Source organism: Neovison vison, chromosome 11 (assembly GCF_020171115.1).
Source record: "Neovison vison isolate M4711 chromosome 11, ASM_NN_V1, whole genome shotgun sequence".
Lineage (NCBI taxonomy): Eukaryota > Metazoa > Chordata > Mammalia > Carnivora > Mustelidae > Neogale > Neogale vison.
In genome coordinates this window covers 62,504,552-62,524,095 of record NC_058101.1, presented here as the reverse complement: position 1 = coordinate 62,524,095, position 19,544 = coordinate 62,504,552, and the positions used below count along the sequence as shown (strand labels likewise).

At 44.0% G+C, this 19,544-nt stretch overlaps 1 protein-coding gene across 1 annotated transcript; it reads left to right on the top strand.

Annotated features, from left to right (window-relative positions):
• Positions 1–91: 91 nt before the first annotated feature.
• On the top strand, positions 92–18,183 carry TMEM128 (transmembrane protein 128). Its single transcript, XM_044226193.1, has 5 exons — positions 92–208; positions 1,742–1,883; positions 12,462–12,620; positions 15,020–15,128; positions 17,571–18,183. The coding sequence occupies exons 1-4, from the start codon at positions 112–114 to the stop codon at positions 15,117–15,119; spliced, it is 498 nt and encodes a 165-aa protein (XP_044082128.1). The 5' UTR covers positions 92–111; the 3' UTR covers positions 15,120–15,128; positions 17,571–18,183.
• The last annotated feature ends 1,361 nt before the right edge of the window (positions 18,184–19,544 follow it).

The following is a 19,544-nucleotide window of genomic DNA, read 5'->3' as shown; positions in this document are numbered from 1 at the left end:
GAAAACTACATAATCCCCACTCCTCACAGCCTCACACACTTCCGTCGGAGATCCAATAGCGGAAGTTCCTGTTGTTGCGTCACTTCCGTCGCGCTTCTGGGCTGTGCCAAGATGGACGCTCCGCGGGCTCGGGAGCAGCTCCGACGGCGATACCTGTTCCCGCCGGACACCGAGGCCCAGCTGGACAGGGAGGGCTACGCCGGGCCGGGTGAGGGGCTCCCCCGGGCGTGCCCCACGCCGCACCGAGGTGGCCGGGGCCGAGGCGCCCGGAAACGGCCGGCTCCGCGGGTCTCCTGCAGCCCTGCCCTGTCAGGAGGAACCGGGTTTCTCTTTTCAAGGCTTGCCGAGTAGTTGTGCAAGTCGGGTATCTAGCTGAATAAAAGATTACTGGTGATCGCGTAGCCCCGCGCATCTTCATCCCAGCTGCGCTTCAGGATTCCCGGGAGACCTGGTTAATACCTGTTTGGTAATAGCCATTAAAATAAAAAATACCGTCCGATTGTATTTCTAAGAATCTACCAAAGAATCATACTCGTACCACAACCCGAGGACGTATGTACGAAGGGTTTAACCTCACATTGCTTGTAATAGTGAACGGCTGGCAACATCTAATTGCCCCTCAGCAGAGCTCTGGTTAAATATTTGGATGTATTCATACTTGACACAGCAGGCAGACTTTTCTCTTTTTTAACCAGGGTGGATGATTCTCCAATGCAAGCGCAGAACAAAGTATGTTATGCCACCATTTGGGTATGAACCTGGTGACGTGTGATGTGTGTTCACCTGTAAATACATAGAATATGGAAGAATTCATAGTTGATACTGGCAATTGCTTTTGGGTTGTAAAACTAGGGTTAAGGGCAGGAGAAAGAGATTTCATTTTAGATATATCTGCATTAGATATAACCTGCATGTTGTAAGTCAGGTGCACTTATTACCCTTTTAAAAGTAAACAGGAAACATCATGCCCAGGCATGCTTATTTATAAATTTTGAGGGTATTTCCCAGAATTTGTATTATGACCATGCCTCTTGGGGATTCTGACGTTTTGCTAAAGGTTGGGGACCTCAGATGTATGCCAGTGGTTCTCACAAGAACTGAGAGGGCATGTCACTTATCTGGGGAACTTTTTAGAAATAATTCATCAGACCCAACCCCAGCCACCTTTTCTTTCAGGTTGGGTCTCAAATGGAAGAAATTTGACTTGTCCCATCACCTGTCTGGACACTACTGTGCCAAGACTAGACATCCAGTGTGCCCTTGCCACTTTTGAGCTGCCTCAAAAGGTTGTGTTTGTTTGCAGTAACTAAAATATGTAGTTAAAAGTAGTATTTTGGGGAAATTACAAGTCTGTTTTGTGCTATAATGTCTGCTGTCTGCATTTTTCTTAATTAACAAGACTACTTTCCTATGCAATATACAAAACATAATACTAAAATTCTACACTACCGGAAGGTGTCATTCTTTCCAAAAGATGATAATAACTGTAAATTTGATTTTAAAATTTGTTTAAAGGGAAAAATCTGCCTATATTGAACATGTTTTATAACAGATTCCTATTAATTACTTCTGCATATATAAACCTTTTTGCATGGTTGTACAGAAAAAACTGGTACTCTGATTGGAGAGAATCTGGGTTTTGGAAAGCTCCAGGAAATTATTTTATCTGGCTTAAAATAGCTATTCTTTGTCTTTATAAACTTATGTTAACCTGATAAGTTAAAATCTTCCTTATTTGCAGAAACCTCTACAGCTGTTGAAAAAAAGGAGAAACCTCTTCCAAGACTTAATATCCATTCCGGATTCTGGATTTTGGCATCCATTGTTGTGACCTACTATGTTGATTTCTTTAAAACTGTTAAAGAAAACTTTCACACTAGTAGGTGAGAAAACTTCATTGCTTCCTAATTTAAACACCGTCATCTTATTTTTCAAGTTCTGTTTTGTCAGTTGAATTTTTGCAAATGTTTGGAAAGCTCTTACTTTCTGCTGGGTGCCCTGTTAGAGGTACTGGTGATAACAAAAGTGAATAAGAGCATGTGTGGTTTGGATATGTACAGCAGAACGTATGAGCCTGAAACGTATTTCATTTCGCCTTTCAGCACAAGTGTGTTGTGGGATGTAAAGGTAGTGAATTTAAGAAGGAGCTAATCCATTTGTAAAAGGTGGAAGAAGAAAGATTCTGCCTGATGGTCTTGCTGAAGATAAAGTGCAGGAGCACTGGGAGGAGGGGGTAAGGACCATGGTGGGTAAGAATTGGGTTTCAGAGCTTGTTTTCAGAGAGTAGTTATGAAAGATCCCCCCGGGGCTCCAAGCACCCCGGAATGGACCCCTTCTCAGGAGGAGACCCCCGGACCCAAAAACCGAGCCGAGTCCACTGGTCAGATGCAAACAGCACGAGGTTTATTGAGTAGACACAGGTACCTGCGGGCGGTCAAGTCTTAGGAGGACTCACGCGCCAGCCCTTAGTTCGGGGCCTTTTTATGGGGTTTGGGGAAGCGAAAGCATATGTACAGAAGCAGAAGCACGGTTACAAAGTTTTCATTGGCTGGTTTGAATGTAAAGGCATACTTGGTGCGCGGGAATACCCCTGATTGGTTCGCTCAGCATCCTTCATTTACATAGTGGGAAGTTACTTTCATTGGTCGTTAACAAAAGGGAAACAGACAGTATTGGCTAGATTTCAATCCTTCATTAGCATGTAGACTGACCATTGGCATTGGCCAGACCACAATCCCTTATTAGCATGTAGACTGACCTTTCAACATTCCTTGTAGTATCTTATCACTTTTTACAACATGGGAGGAATGTTTAAGGGAGTGGGAGAAGGGGGTGTTGGCTAAGCAAAGAGAAGGGGGAAGGAGGGGAAAAGGGAGGGAGAAAACCCTTTTCATTCCCCCATTTTCTTTTTGGCCCGAGTAAAATCTTTTACTTTACTAGGGGCTAATCTCCCGCTGCCCTATTGCATGATATTGTTGGGTTAATACCATGGTTTGGACAAGCGACAATCTATCCTTTACGAATTGGGTTATTCTGTTAATGATGCATGGCCCGAAGGAGGTTATTAGGGAAGTAAACCAGGGTGAACGATTTCAAACTCCTTTATACCAAGACTGTTGGGATTCAAAGTCTCTTTTACGCTTATTTAGCCTTTTCTTTAATTTGTCTAGAGTTTCTGTTACTACTTCAGTCTGGTCGGCAAAAAAAACAGCATTCTTCTCTGAGAGCAGCACAAAGGCCACCCTCTTTTAGGAACAGTAGGTCTAAGCCTCTTCTGTTTTGTAAGGTAACTTCTTTGTTGCAAATCTCAAGGACATTTGCAAACAAAGGGAGACTTCTGCCTTATAAGACTGTGATCTCTGCAATATAAACATTTGTTCTTTCAGGGCAGTCAGGGGTGCCTGTGAAATGTCATACATATTACCAAGGGGAGTGGGTGGAGAGGGGGTGCAAGGCGCCAGCCCCTGCTCCCTCCTCAGCCAGCCTTCTGAACAATTTTGACCCTTAAATCTTTAAGGTGGTTGAAGGTGGAAGGTCTTATCTTCTGTAACTTCTTCCTGCTGAATAGGGGCGTAGAGCTGTCCCTACCTACTCAGGTCAACATTGATCAGTGGAGGAATGTATAGGGGAGTTACGAAAGGCGGAGGCAGCTGAATCCAGTGCTGACAGTGAAAAAGTATCTTTGCGCGTGGTAAGGATCATCTGTTGTGGTGAAGTCATTGCAGCGATGGAGTCTCGGCACCAAGTAGAGAAACAGTGAACAAAGCAACATATTAAGGCTAATAAGGCAATAAGAATGAGAAGCCCAAAAAGGAGATTTGGCCGCAGTCCTCCTCCAAACGAGTAAGCTAATCAATTGCTGAGAGAGAGAGAAGGATCTTGTAGAGCCTTAATCTGGGCATTCATATCCTTTATTAATCCTGTGACATTTTTGTGATAGTCTGGGATGTACACATAATATTCTGTCTTGATAATTGCACATATGCCACATGACATCCTCTAGTCCCAAAGATGGAACAAAAATGGATGCTAAGTGATCATACCATTTAAAAATAGATTGCATCCATCTTTGTTTCAAGTTGGGGAGATTAGCTGGAGTTGCAATGGTTTTAGTAATGCGCCCATGAATCCAGGCAAATCCTAAGGTACAGCGACCTATCCACCCTGGAGGAAGCCAGGGCCACAGGTTTGTTCCACATATCCAGTGGGTTCTGTTTGGAGCTGGCCATCTAATGCCAGGTCACCTTGTCCAGTCAATAGCCTGGAGTACTATTACTTGGTAACACATTTCTAATGATAGCCGTCCCAGATATCGTGTGTTATTTGCCCAAATATCACTCGTATGATTTCTTTGTTCCCAGCATAAAACTGCCTTCTGACTGAGCCGTCCAATCGTGGGTGTAAGCCACAGATATGCATCACAGATCTGATATATGCCATCTTCAGTATAGCGATAAGGAGGGTTTGTAACTTAGGCCCATATTTGATTGGGGAGTTATGGCTTGATAGCAATCCCCTTTCCTTCCAAATAGCTCCATGGGCATGTAGTACCAGGAAGGCATATTTGGAGTCAATGTTAATGTTTATTCTTAGGCTTTGGCAATTGCAAAGTGCTAGTGAACACTACAGTATACCTAGCTTTTCTTATTTTTTTTTATGAAAACTATTGTCATCAGTAAACTGTCATTCATCCGGCATATCTGTAAGTATAGCCCAGTATTTAATTAGTCGGCCTTCATCATTCTTTGGTGGCCTTTGAATTCTAAGAAAAATCTGGACCTGATGTGAACTCATTAGTTAGGGGCTGTTCCATAGTGAGCTCTGAGGCTCTTTTTATAGGAGGGCTGTTTTAGGTTTCGCTAAAGCATCTGTTTGCAATTGCACCTCAACAGAGGTGGCCTCTAGGATAAATATGACTAAGGGATGAAACCAATAAGAAGACCTTTGAGTGGTCCAGCCTTAACAATATCCTGATTACGGAGGATCACTGGCAAGTGAGAAAACTTGTCAAGAGATAAGGGGAGGCCGCCATGCATCATCCGATCTAATCATAAAGAAAGTGGGGTCATCCATTATCTCTATAAGTCCATAGTTAATCCTATGGAGTGCAATAGGCTGGCCTTTACGCAATTTTATTATCCCAGCCACAAACAAGGTGTTAGTTGTTTTTCCAGTTGTTTAATCATGTGCCGTGGGGTCTTGTTAATATACCCACAAGATAATAAGATCGATTAAAGAAGCTATTGTGTAACTTCTCTGAAGTTTACCTCAAATTGTTTAGCTTAGGTAAACAAACATTTAAAGACAATCGAATCTAGAATTTAACATCCATAAAGGTGTGTCATTAAAATATAATTTTTCTCTCTAAAATAACCCTCATTTACAGAGATAGCCAAATCAGGACTAAGTCACTTGTGAAACAAGTCCAGTTTTAACAGACTTGGCCTAATTATTTACATAAGCTCAGCAAGAACAGTGAGTGTGATCAATAGATCTTTTAGAATCTGCTTTGCTGGAACTTCTTATAAGGAATCTCTAGGTTGAACTTTTAGTAGCCTCTCCGGGCCAGAAGCCAAGCCCTGTACTTGCCATCAGGTGTGCCTGCAATACCTGTCGATTTGGGCGAATTCCTCTTCTGAGACTGCACCTACCAAGGAGTGACATTCTTTACTCACCTGGTGAGGCTGCTGGGAACTCTGTAAGCAAGGTATCAGGCCAACGGTCCCAAGCGGCTTTATGGCTCCAGGTTTCATAAAGTCAACCTTAGTTCCTTTAAACTGTCTGGTCATATCTGAGTCTTTTCAAATATGACATCCCAGTCAAAGCCTTGGTAAAATAACCAGTTTCCAATGGTGTCCTGTTACAAGGAGAACAGATTCTTACTGAACTTATGCAAATGAATTATTGCCATGGAAGAAAGAATACTTAACTGAGACCTTTTGGTTTCAGAGGGTTCAGATAGAGAGAAAAGGTTGAATGCTTTGAGCACTTTTACAAATGAGCACTTTTACATCTCTATAAGTTACAGATAACTAGGAGGAAGTATCCCTAGTCTGGAAGAGCAAACATTAGAACCAGCAATGTTTAAAGTAAGACAAAACATTAAGAGACACAACACTATAATCTTTTAGTTCATTTAGTTCCATGTTACTAATTCTGGTGAATGCACCTTTAGTTAGTTTTGGAAATTCTTACCCATTTCAGTTTTAGAATTTTCAAATATATCAAATATCTGTATTTATCCTGAAAGTCCTTTATATGAATCTCCTTGAAGATAAAACTCATTTTGCGAGAGAATTAAAACAATTATAAATGACAAAAACTCAGAATGGATATGGTTAGAGCTGAAGAGACGGGAGTTTACAATTTAGCTGCAAGGAAATCAGGTTATTTCTGTGAGACATAACATTTCCCTAATTACAATATCAAGCGGTGATCTCTCCAAACTTTAAAACTTTAGGAAGTGCGTAGAATCTCTAGAATAGTTATAGCATTTTCCCAAATGTAACCCAAGGTTTATCATTGTAGTACTTCATGAGCAACTTCGCATATCAAGGAAAAGCCTGAGTTAAAGAGATTTACAATTTAAATCTCGTCAACATTTGCTAAAATCTTATAAAGTTTTAAAGCACATGCCTAAGTATAATTAGGGATGTTAAACACCTGATAAAACAAAACAGAGGAACTGAGTTTTCTGCGCAGGCAAGGAGAAAACCATTTACATTTTCTTAACAGCAGATCATTTGATCTAAGAAAACATTGTCCTTTTGGACAGAGACAATTTCAGTCTTGTACCAATGTAACTTTAAAACCCATCCATTTCAATCTTAGTCCATTCTTGACCATAGCTAAAATTCCTTTTCTGAAGATTTCCCTTCACAAACCTTCTACAACTTTCCTTTGCATTCAGGTTTTGTCCCAAGCCATTTCCTTCCAAACAACCATCTCATTTAGGACAAAATTACCTTCCCTTACCTTCAACAAAATGTATTCCCATTCCTTAAATCTTTCTTACATATCTCCTACTTTCCTACATACAGAGTTTCCCTTATTTCTATCAGTCTTAGTTACACTAAGCAGAACTTTGTATTGTTAGAAACACCTTTAGTTATTAGCCATTTGTGAACTGTTACAACAGAATTCTTCAGGTGGCAAATTTATGAATCAGTTAAGTGGAAAACAAGTTTACCAGCAGATTTAAATACTCTTAGTTTCTTTGCAGTTAAGAAGTCAAAAGCACAAACCTACATCCAGTAATTAACGACTTAGCCTTTTATCCTGTTTGGTTAAGATATAGATGTCCACAATTCAATTCCGTTTGTCATCCAAGCAAAACTTTTTAAAAACTTTCAGGTTACCAAAGACTTTGAAAGCTACTTCAGCAATTACCCATTAGAACTTTGGGACAGATAATTAACCATCAGTTTAGTCATTTCTTTGCTAACAAATTTTAATAAATAACACAAGCGTATTTGACCTTCAGTAAACTTTCAAGTTTTACATTTACTACTGTTAACTTAAAAGACAGGTCTTATCTTAATTAAACCAACAAACTTAACTTAGTTCCAATAGTGATTTACGTTTCACCTGGGCCCACTCCACTTTGAATGTTTACCTGAGACATGCATGGGAAGATCTGGAGTGGGGGTTTTAGGTCCAGGGGGTGCTCTTTTTGCTCCTTGACAGTGGAGAGAGGAGCCATGGTGCATGATCTAGAGGCTAGTCATGCAGGCTGCACGCACGTTGGTGCAGAAACACGATAAGGGGGAAACAGAGGAAAACAAAGTGCTGCCAGGAGGCAGAGAAAGGATTCCCGGTTTTGGAGCTCATAAGCCCCAACAGAGGAGCAGATGCCATGCATTCCCACCAGCAAGGGGGGAGGGGTTAAGCAGTCCAAGTCGGGCCAGAGAACACAGGGAAACTTCCCCGAAACAAAGAGAGTTTCGGCAGCTGCTTGGGAATATTCCTTATGGTCTCTGTCTCGAGTTAGACCAACCCCAGTTGGTTCCAGTTATAGCCATTAACATGGGAAGTGAGTGAGGGAGAAACCCCCACATCTATTAGGAGAAACTCAGAATCTCTCCAGTGACCTAAAGTGAGACTTAAGGGGGTGGTAAGTGTTTGCCCCATTTTAGAGTCAAAGAAAACACCAAGGACAATAAGTAAGACACACAAAACAGTTAACAAGAAGGACGCTGCGCGATTTCGGTACAAAACCGAAAGCAAAAACTCAAGCGGAGATCCCGGGGGTCCGGATTCCCCCTCTCCAACCAAGGCCATGTATCTCTCTGATACAGGCTGAGCTCCAAATGCCCCGCTGCACCGGGGCCCAAATGTCCCGAAGGACCCAAATGTCCCGCCCGGCGGGACTACAAACGCCTCTGGAACGTCTTCCAGGGCTGCGAGGGAGAAGTCCGAGCCCGTCAGCTCCTTCTGGCCCCCGCCAAATACAAATGGATCCGATCGAACCCCAAACCAAACACATGCGCAAATTCACAAGTAACAGGTTCAGACGCAGCCACAGACGCAACGAACAGACACAACGAATAAAGTGCTGGCCAGCTTACCTCCTGACAGTGGGTCGGTGGTCCTTGGGTGGGGGGTCTCGTATCCCGGACGAGCCCTCCGGGCTCCAAGCACCCCGGAATGGACCCCTTCTCAGGAGGAGACCCCCGGACCCAAAAACCGAGCCGAGTCCACTGGTCAGATGCAAACAGCACGAGGTTTATTGAGTAGACACAGGTACCTGCGGGCGGTCAAGTCTTAGGAGGACTCGCGCGCCAGCCCTTAGTTCAGGGCCTTTTTATGGGGTTTGGGGAAGCGAAAGCATACGTACAGAAGCAGAAGCACGGTTACAAAGTTTTCATTGGCTGGTTTGAATGTAAAGGCATACTTGGTGCGCGGGAATACCCCTGATTGGTTCGCTCAGCATCCTTCATTTACATAGTGGGAAGTTACTTTCATTGGTCGTTAACAAAAGGGAAACAGACAGTATTGGCTAGATTTCAATCCTTCATTAGCATGTAGACTGACCATTGGCATTGGCCAGACCACAATCCCTTATTAGCATGTAGACTGACCTTTCAACATTCCTTGTAGTATCTTATCACTTTTTACAACATGGGAGGAATGTTTAAGGGAGTGGGAGAAGGGGGTGTTGGCTAAGCAAAGAGAAGGGGGAAGGAGGGGAAAAGGGAGGGAGAAAACCCTTTTCAGTTACAGCTAATAAGGTAGCTATAGGGAGGGATGAATTAGAATTGACATCACTCGAGGGAGGAGTTGGGAATGTCAGTCATTCAGGAGGATTGGGATTTCTTTCATATAATCTCAGGAGCTAACATGGGGGACAGGGTGGTGAATCAGACCTTAGTCCTCACTGAGCGTTAGAGAGTGTTCTGGAGGCTCCCCTCCCCCATCGCAGAACAAAGAGGGGGAGATGCTGATGAGCATTGGAGCTGGCATTGGCGGGGGGTGTTTTACATAGGATGCAAGCACAATTACTGACAAGGAGCAGCAGTGTTAGAAAGGTGTGGATATGACTGTTTGATCCCATGTTATGTTCTCTTCAAAGGAAAGTTGGTGACCACTGGAGGGAGAACCAGGAGTTGCATGCAGTCAGGAAAAAAAGAAACATGTGGGACCTTAAACTGTGGAGGGAAAAACCTTGTTCTGTCCTCATTCCCATGAGCTGGAGCTTTCCTTAAACACTCCCATCTTCTTGCCCATTGCCAGCCTTGTTCCCTCCTTGACTGAGTTTGGGGTGAAGAACCAGACATGTGTCATTCAGCACCTTCTTTCTCTTGGGAGCCAGCTGCCCATGGGAAGCACAGATTCTGGTCTGCTGCTCTCTGCCATCATTTATGGGGGCAGCCCCAACATGCAAGGGTCTCTAGGTTTTCACATCAACTTAGAGCCTGGCAGGTATATCTGGTCACCAAAGCCATCTTCCCGTAGCTCCATCAGGTAAAAAAAAAAAAACAAAAAACAAACCTGAAAAAAAACCTGACAGTTGACCTCATCAGCCTAACTCCTTCGTGTCTCTCAGTTGGTTTAGAACGCGGGCTGGGAAAAGAGAAAATGGTTACTTTGCACACTGCTCATGGCAGCTGTGTCTTTGTTATTCAAAGGTGTCATTAGGACCTGAGGTGTGTTCGGCTGGGGTAACGGTGATGAATAAGGCATATTTCTAGACCCCACCAGTCCCTTCTGGGCCAGGACAGATAACTCCATCACACAGTGGGTGCTGTTTAAGTTTATGCACAGGATTTACCTCTTTGTCTTGTTATAGGAAGTATTCTCCCCAGTTTAAGGAATTGGTGTGGTTAGGGGTAATTAGTTACACAAAAGGTGCTGGGGGCAAGCAGGAGTAAGTGGAATGCCTGGGTGCCCATAACAGTATCTGGAGCCAGGCTTTGGAACAGGAGAAGGAAATAGAAGTCCCAGCCCTGGCCTCAGAAAAGTGTCCCCTCAGAGAAAAGAGACAGGAATGGATACTCAAAGGCTGAGGACTTTGAGTAGCACTGGATTTTTGCTGAGGGCCTCCATAAGCGGTGGGGAGGGAAGTGGGGAGTGGGCAGGGGGTTGGAGTAGCCATGGGATGAGAGTGGTACCTGAGAGGGAGTATGGGCTGCAATCCGCTTTCCTGCATAGGGTTCATCCTTCCCATACTTGAGGTCATTGCTTATTTCTTGCACTGTTGTTAGCCCAAGTTCAGAAGCTTGAGGGCTTAGGGTTCTTTAAATCTGTGCAAGGTGAGGGGCACCTGGATGCCTCAGTGGGTTGAATGTCTAACTCTTTCAGCTCAAGTCATGGTTTCAGGGTCGTTAATATCGATTCCTGCATTGGGGTCTGTGCTGAACATGGCGCCTGCTTAAGATTCACTCTACTCCCCCTTCCCCACACACCACTGCCCCAGCTCGCATATGCTCTCTCTCTTAAAAAAGAAAACTATATAAGGTTGTAAGACTGTTCAGAGACAGGAGAGACAAGTCAGCGTTACAGTGAACACCATGACGCTTTGAAAATTTCAATTTTTAGGAAACTGCTTGTTGTATGCATGTGCACTGAGACACTGATTAACACTACAATGGAAATTACCATCCCGGATGCCCAGGCTCCTCTTCGACCCACCCAGCCAGAATTTGGGAGGCTGGGGCAAGTTAGCTTCCTTTGGGAATGTTGCAGTGACTCTAATAGACATCCGGGGTGGAGGGCCACCAACTTGTAGTGTCACCTTGGTTCAGGAAGGTTCTTCAACTGTTTCTCTCCTCCACCGTATTGGGACTCTGTGGCCAGGCTAGGATCTCTATGAAGTTAAGAACAGACGAGCAGAAGGATCCTGACCAAGCAAGGAGGTCACCGTAATAGTGTTCCTCAGCCTTTCTCAGTACCCTTAAGGAGCCTTGGCAAGACATTCCTAATTGCCCCTTACGTCCTACATGAGTATCTGTGCTTTGTACATATAGGAAGAGTAAGATTATTTCTTCACTTTGGGAGTCCCCCTGTTGAGAATGCACACTTGAGTGGAAGAGAGGTCTGTGAAGACCACTTTGAAGAGGAACATGGAACTATCTTTTCCCAGGGATCACCTCAGTGGAATAGGGATGATTGCTGCTGGGCGTTAACTGTGTGGGAAGCACTTTTCTGAGCAACTGTGTGATTCTCACAGCTATTCTATGAGTCCTGGCAACATTTCCAAAGCCAGTGAGGCTAAGTAGTTTGCCCAGAACCACAAAGCTAGTCCTGCTGGAGCTGAGATCCAGACCCAGACCCACAAATAGGACAGGCTGTGCTCTCCCGCCTCTCATCATTAATCCCAGAACCCAGTGTCATAAAATGCCTGTCTGGAACCTTGCCACCGTGGTAAGTACATTCACTCCCAGCCTGTGTGACTTGACTATTCCTGGCCCCCCCATGAACCCTCTCTGGTCCATGCGGAACACCGGTCTTCTCCCCTCGGAGAAGCAGAGAATAATGGGGACATGGGGAGACAGGAGCAGGGCTTTGGTCCCCAGATCTGGCCTCCTTTCCTGACCAGCAGGGGCGAGGAGGCTGCCTTCATATGCAGAGCTAGCTCTTGGGTAGAATGAGAAGTGAGAAAAGGCCTGCCCCTGAGAGGGTTGGCGCTCTTCTCAAAATGGGTGTGTCTCCCCGAGACACCTGTTGTGAGAGGCTGTTTGAAGAAACCATCGTCCAGATTGATCATCAGTATTCCCAGAAACTCCTTTAGTTGGAGACATTCAAGGACCCTGTTTCTGACTCTCACACTCCAATCTTCAGAAAGACACAGAAAGCTGCCGTCTGCCCTGGATCATGAAAGGGACGTGTGGCTGGGAGCTCCCTCCTGTTTTGCACAGTGGTTTCCGGGCGTGCGCTGCGTGTATGTGTTTATAACCTCCCTGTCTTCCTGCGGCGCGTGCTGCTAAGTGCTGTCAACCCTCCTGTTGCTCTGGTCTCTGCAGCTGGTTTGTCATTGGCGGTGCCCTGCTGCTCCTCAGCCTGTCGATCGCATGTTACTGTATTCTCTACCTGGAGTGGTGTCGGGGAATTGAAGATTACGACGTCCGGTATCCCACCTTGATCCCCGTCACCACTGCTGCTTTTCTTGCGGCTGGAATTTGGTAAGTTAACTTTGAAATGACAACCGGGAATAAAACGGTTTTTGATCAGTGCTGAGGTACATGGTGCAAAACTTGGAGGAAAGGAGTAACGGGAAAATGGCCTCCTGTCATTGCTGGTCTCCAAGTCCTTTTCCAGTAGGATCTTTCTTTATGTATTTAGCTATTTAATACACAAATGGTGACATGCTATTTATATTCTGCATTTTGCTTTTTCAGTCATTTTCATTGTGAAATACAATGTACACTTAAAGTGGAAAAACAGAAATTGCCTAGTTGAACCAATTAAGAGATGCATTGGCGAAAGCCACCCAGGTCAAGGAGGAGAACCATGCCAGCCCCAGAATCCTTTTCTGTCTCCCCACCCCCTCCCTGGGCACCATCCTTCCTGCCCAGGGACAGACACTGCCCCGACCTGTGTGGGACTTGTTTTCTTTTGCATCTCTTCAATACCCGGTTTTATCTCTCTTTGAACCTGATAGAACTGCATTCATATATTGTGTATTATTTCACATTTGGCTGTTTACATGCAGTATTATCTATGCTGTTTATTACTCTCACGCTCAAAACTTCAGAGACAAGTGGAAAACTGCTGTCTTTCCTGTATCGTGAGAGAAAATGCATCTCCATGAGCGGAGTTGTGGTCTGGGCGGTGTGTGCAAAGCCTGACTTTTGTTCTGCCTCGTGTCTCAGTCTCATGCTGTCCCACCCCAGCTCTTGTTAGATCTGCCTTGTATATCACGGGCGCTCGTTGCTGGGTGGCATTCCGGCCTATAGCTGAAGCCCAGTTTATTGGCTCTAGTGTCACTAGCATGTGGATTATTTCCAGTTTGGTGGTGTTACTAAGGATGCATTGTGGACTAGGACTCTCGTGTGCACACATGTCTGTTGGATGTGTATATGCTCACATATGTGTATGTACTTAGCTCTAGAAGTGAAATTGCTGGCTTACCGGTTGTCCATACCTCCAGTTTCAGTAAATAGTGGCGCTTTTTTCCAAAGTGACCATTTTTTTTAATGGAGCCTTATCGTTAATAATTTTTCCATATTTGTACCTATAGATGTGCCTTATTGTTTTGAATTATTCTGTAGTTATCAGTACATAGTTGTAACCAGGATTTACTTAATCTATTCTCTTGTTGGATTTAGAGCTGTTCTTACTGTTTTACTGCTATTGAAACACAACAGTGTTTTTTTCTTAATAGTTATTCAGTGAAAAAACTGATTTTTTTCATGTGTATAAAAGTACACTTCTCACCAAAGAGAAATGTATTATAGAAAAACACAAAGGAAATAAATCACCATGATCCTGCAAGGCAGAAAGAAAAACTACTCTTATGTGTTGTGTATATGCCTGTAGCTTTTTTCCTTTTTCTGTGTTAGTTGAAATTTGATTTTGGAAAAACCTATATACTTTTGTACATGTTCCGTTTTAATGCCTGTTTTTTATGATGAATTTTCTATAGTTGAAGCTTAAGGGTATTGACATGTGTTATCCTGTGATGTGGCCATTACTAGCCCTTCAGTGATGTGGGTAGATAGATGTGCTCTTGTATATTAGAAGAGTAAGATTACCCCAGAAAGTCAGTTTTTAGAGCAGTGGGATTGTAGCTGTTTAAAGTTCTGTTTATCAGACTGTTACATGTTCAAGTCTTGATTTAATTGACTATAGCTTTTGGTACTTGACTTCTGCTCTTCCAAATTTAGTCCAAAAAAATAATTTGCACTTAGAAGCTGTCTTATTCTCACCTTGGTAATAAGAAGTGTTTTTCTTAATAGGACTTTTTTTTTTTAAGATTTTATTTATTTATTTGACAGAGAGAGATGACAAGCAGACAGAGAGGCAGGCAGAGAGAGAGGAGGAAGCAGGCTCCCCGCTGAGCAGAGAGCCCGATGCAGGGCTCGATCCCAGGACCCTGACATCATGACCTGAGCCAAAGGCAGTGGCTTAACCCACTGAGCCACCCAGGCGCCCCTCTTAATAGGACATTTAATAGCAGCTTTTAGGTGGTTACTTTTTTCATTTTGTTTCTGATAAAAAAAAAATATTTGGAACTGTTTTGACTGTAGCTGTTGGATGGTGTGTGTATCGTAAAAGGCTGTAGCCATTGTCATTCCTGTTGCATCCCAGATGTTGACTCTTAGACCCTCAGGTTCCCCTTGGGCAACTCTGCGGGAGAACCTTTAGCAGTTCCATTTCCAAGTGCTTTGGGAGAGTCTGTGCTATTTCTAGTATGGGCTAAATCACATCTCAGAGGACAGGAAACGCATATAAAGTTGCTGGCTAAGTGAACTTTCCCAAACTGAGGAAACAGCAAGTTTTCTAAATCTGAATTCCATTGTGGGACGTGTGTGTGGATTGTGGCCAGAGTTGCTAATTGTGTGTCCTTTGTCCTTTTCAGCTTCAACATTGCTCTGTGGCACGTGTGGTCCTTCCTCACTCCACTGGTGTTGTTCACTCAGTTTATGGGGGTTGTGATGCTCATCTCACTGCTTGGCTGATTTCTAAAGGTAGGCATTCGGGAACAGTATTTCTGCTATTGAACTCGTTAGAACCGTGTCTTCAATGACAGTTTTCAGGTGGCGGCTCAGAAATAGCAGACTGCTTATCACCCATTCAGTCACTGAACTCTGAGGTCAAAGGGACTGAGACCCCTTTCCTTTGGCATAATTTAATACTTCTTTAATAAGGCACCCTCCCTTCAGAGATGTCACCAAGATTGTCCCGCACCCTCCAGTATAGAGAAGTTGACACTGTTGATCATGTTCTCCTGAAGTCAGCTTCTGCCAGTTGTTACACATGTGATGACTGGCCAGATTGCTCTGACGGAGTGGGGACGTAGGAAGAACGGGTATTCTAACTCGCTCTGACTGTTCTGGCTGCTTCCTAACAGATGACACGTCAACCTCTTCCTTCCACGTTCCATATAGAATTTCTTCCCCCCTCCAAACAATGGCCCCCCTGGACCTTGCTGTCTTACACAGTGGGTTCTGTCTGTTGAATTTCAGATGAGCCATTTATCATACAAATACATACCAAGAGCACTCCCTCTACCTTCTGAGGGACATGGTGAAAGCAACCCTTCTTTCATGTCACTTACTTAAGGGCTTGGAGGAAATCTACTTGGTGCATCTGTTTATAGGCATGAAAACAGGCCCAGAGAAGTAAAAGTTAATATATACTAAGCAAATGATTGGGGTGCTACAGAAAACATGTGCTCCCTTTGGAGTTTATTTTTTCTTTTTCAAGATTTTATTGATTTATTTGAGAACGAGAGACACAGAGAGAGGGAGTACACACAAACAGGGGGAAGGGCAGAGGGAGAGGGAGAAGCAGGCTCCCTGCTGAGCACAGAGCCTGACTTGGGGCCTAGTCCCAAGACCCCAGGATCATGACCTGATCCAAAGGCAGGTGTTTTACGGGCTGAGCCACCCAGGTGCTCCCGACTTTGGCATTTTATTTTTATTTTTTAAAGATTTTATTTATTTATTTGACAGAGATCACGGGTAGGCAGAGAGGCAGCAGAGAGAGAGGAAGGGAAGCAGGCTCCCTACTGAGCAGAGAGCCCGATGCGGGGCTTGATCCCAGGATGCTGGGATCATGACCTGAGCAGAAGGCAGAGGCTTTAACCCACTGAGCCACCCAGGTGCCCTGATTTTGGCATTTTAAAGGAGAGTCACTGTACCCATATAAAGGAGAAACAGACATAATGCCATCACTGTCAGGCTGCAGGCTGTCACTGGCATGGCCCTGACTGTGCTGGGGCAGAGACTCCCTTCCACTCACTGTGCTGTGTCTGGGGCCTCCTGGCCTCTCTCGGTGGCCCTTTGTCCTGGTTGACATGTGTCGCTAAAGATGTCACCTTACCTGACCGCATGTCCCGCCTCTCCCCTTCCCCCTGATGTTGTTACTTGTTTGGCTGTTCAGTTTCTTTTTTTTATTTTTTTATTTTTTTATTTTTTTTATTTTTTAAATTTCTTTTCAGGGTACCAAAATTCATTGTTTATGCACCACACCCAGTGCTCCATGCAATATGTGCCCTCCTTAATACCCACCACCAGGCTCACCCAACCTCCCACCCCCACCCCTTCAGAATCCTCAGACGGTTTTTCAGTGTCCATAGTCTCTCATGGTTCACCTCCCCCTCCAATTTCCCTCAACTCCCTTCTCCTCTCCATCTCCCCATGTCCTCCATGCTATTTGTTATGCCCTACAAATAAGTGAAACCGTATGATAATTGACTCTCTCTGCTTGACTTATTTCACTCAGCATAATCTTTTCCAGTCCCGTCCATGTTGCTACAAAAGTTGGGTATTCATCCTTTCTGATGGAGGCATAATATTCCATTGTATATATGAACCACATCTTCCTTATCCATTCCCCTTTTGAAGGGCATCTTGGCTCTTTCCACAGTTTGGCGACTGTGGCCATTGCTACTATGAACATTGGGGTACACATGGCCCTTCTTTTCACTACATCTGTATCTTTGGGGTAAATACCCAGTAGTGCAATGGCAGGGTCATAGGGAAGCTCTATTTTTAATTTCTTGAGGAATCTCCACACTGTTTTCCAAAGAGGCTGCACCAGCTTGCATTCCCACCAACAGTGTAAGAGGGTTCCCCTTTCTCCACATCCTCTCCAACACTCGCTATTCACTATCTTGTTAATTTTGGCCATTCTAACTGGTGTAAGTTGGTATCTCAATGTGGTTTTGATTTGAATCTCCCTGATGGCTAGTGATGATGAACATTTTTTCATGTGTCTGATTGGCTGTTCAGTTTTGACTTTTTACATGCATTCAGGAACTTTTGACTTCCTGCTAATGTGAATTTATATTTAGTGAGGGAAAACCAGAGATTTGTATGGCATGTGGACTGCACTGTGCTAACAACAGATCCCGCAGCTGCAGATAGAATGCCTCACGGAGGATATTCATGCTCATTGCCTTGCAGGTTTTAGAGCGTGTCAGTGTGAATGCTTCCATGGCCAGCTGGAAGAAGGCACCACAGACGGAATGCAAAGTCTACAATGTGTTTTTGCTTCTAGGAAGTGAGTGGTTTCCTGGGAAAAATTATAGCTTTGCAGTCTGGTTGAAATCAGAATAAATTCAAGCTCATTTGCCTATTCTTAAACTCAACAGTTATTGAATTTTTCAAATTCAAAACAGAAATCTTCTGTTCAAAATAGAAGTAATTAATTTGCAGTGTTAATCTGAATCATTGGAGCAAGTATTGGTGTAAATATTTAAGTAGCGTTTCATTATACATACATGGTGTCCTCCCAAAATGGCAGATAAATTGTTGACTCCTTGGTTGTATACGATCACTGGGTATATATAAAGGAATGATCGTGTCCTGTGCCTTTAACCCAGCTTTAGCAATTACTGTATTTCTCATTTTTATAATAGTCTTGTTAGGTGAGAGGACCAACTGGAAGCATTTTATGTGTTCCTATCACTTTAGATATTATCATGTGTACATTACCGGGTTTCTAGCATTTATTTAACATAGATTTAAGTATGTGTAATTTTTTCCTTAACATTTAAATAAATATTTTTATAACTTTTTTATGGGTTTTCTTACTACAAATTTTGGAAGTGTTTTCAGCTATTAGCACTTGGAGTTAACTAAAGGAATAGGGCTTCTTAAGACGTGCTCTTCAGAGACATCAGGAAGACACAGTTCACATTGTCAGATGCAAACATGTTTACGTTAAACTCAAATGTCATACAAGTTGTGGTGTTGATCCTCACCCCACCGCCTTATAGGACTTCTGCCAATGATGGGATTCAGCCACCCACCAGCTGTGTCTGGCTTGGACACCGACCCCCACCCCCGGCCACACACACACCTACCATTACTGGGTCTGGGGTAGTAATCTTTCTCCAGCTGGGGAGTGGGAACAATATCTGTTTTGTAGGGCTGTGGATAATAGGAATAATGTTAACAAAACGCCTGGTACACAGTAGGCACTCACTCCATTAATGGTAATGGAAAGAGAATGAAAGACCAAGTAGATCAGGATCAGGAGTGGGAAAAGGTGGGCATGATCAATGAGCAGACTCGAGCCCAGTCTGGGTACACACACGTGAGAATTTCATTACAAGTCAGGAGCAAGGTCAGACAGAGGTCAGAGTCAGGTAGCCACGTCAGGGACGTGGTCAGGGATATGGGGGTTTCAGCACAGGGTGGAGGGTACAAACCCTGGGTGTTAGGATGAGAGTGAGTAAGGGACAGGCGGGGCAAGGTAGGGAGAGAGAGGTATGGGGCTTCTTGATGAGGCTCAGCAGAAATCCCCCAAATGCTGAGGTGTAAGGAAACGAGAGATAAGGGAACATCATTTGTCTTAAACCTCAGAGGTGAGATACTCAAAGGAACAGTAATCTGTTCCTTTGGTGCTCTCAGTGGTGACGTCAAGAAGACTGACGTTCCCTGATCAATTTTCTATAAAAGACTGACCATAAAAGCCCTCAGTGGCAACCCATTTGGGACCCCTCTCATCCGAGAGCTTTTTCTTTCCTTTCTGTTCCCACCTTCGCTTAATAAACTTCCACTCCACTTCACCCTTTTGTGTCCTCGAGACTCATTCTTCAGCGCCATGAGACAAGAACCCTGTAACAAGAGCATTGGTTCTGATCCTCTGGAGGGGCCTGGGGCAGGGGACAAAGGACAGCGCCTTAGCGACGGCACCCACAAGTTCTATATCTGGAGAGAGACTGCAAGAAAACACCTATCCTTCTCCCTTGTGCTCCCCGCCCCCATCTCTTACCACAGAGTATAGTTCTATTTGGATAGAAATCTAAGGTTGGGATTTTCTGTAGGTAGCTCATTAAAACCCAGTTAGCAAAATGCTGATGTTGTGGCCAACGAAGAGGGTAAGATGACCCTGTTAGTTGCAAAGAAACATTTTAATAAATTTTTTATATT

Excerpts from the sequence above, each read along its gene's own strand:
- TMEM128 (XM_044226193.1), top strand. The coding sequence starts at position 112 with ATGGACGCTCCGCGGGCTCGGGAGCAGCTCCGACGGCGATACCTGTTC. Across the intron at positions 209-1,741 it reads GGAGGGCTACGCCGGGCCGG|AAACCTCTACAGCTGTTGAA; the intron begins GTGAGGGGCTCC and ends CCTTATTTGCAG. Across the intron at positions 12,621-15,019 it reads TTTCTTGCGGCTGGAATTTG|CTTCAACATTGCTCTGTGGC; the intron begins GTAAGTTAACTT and ends TGTCCTTTTCAG.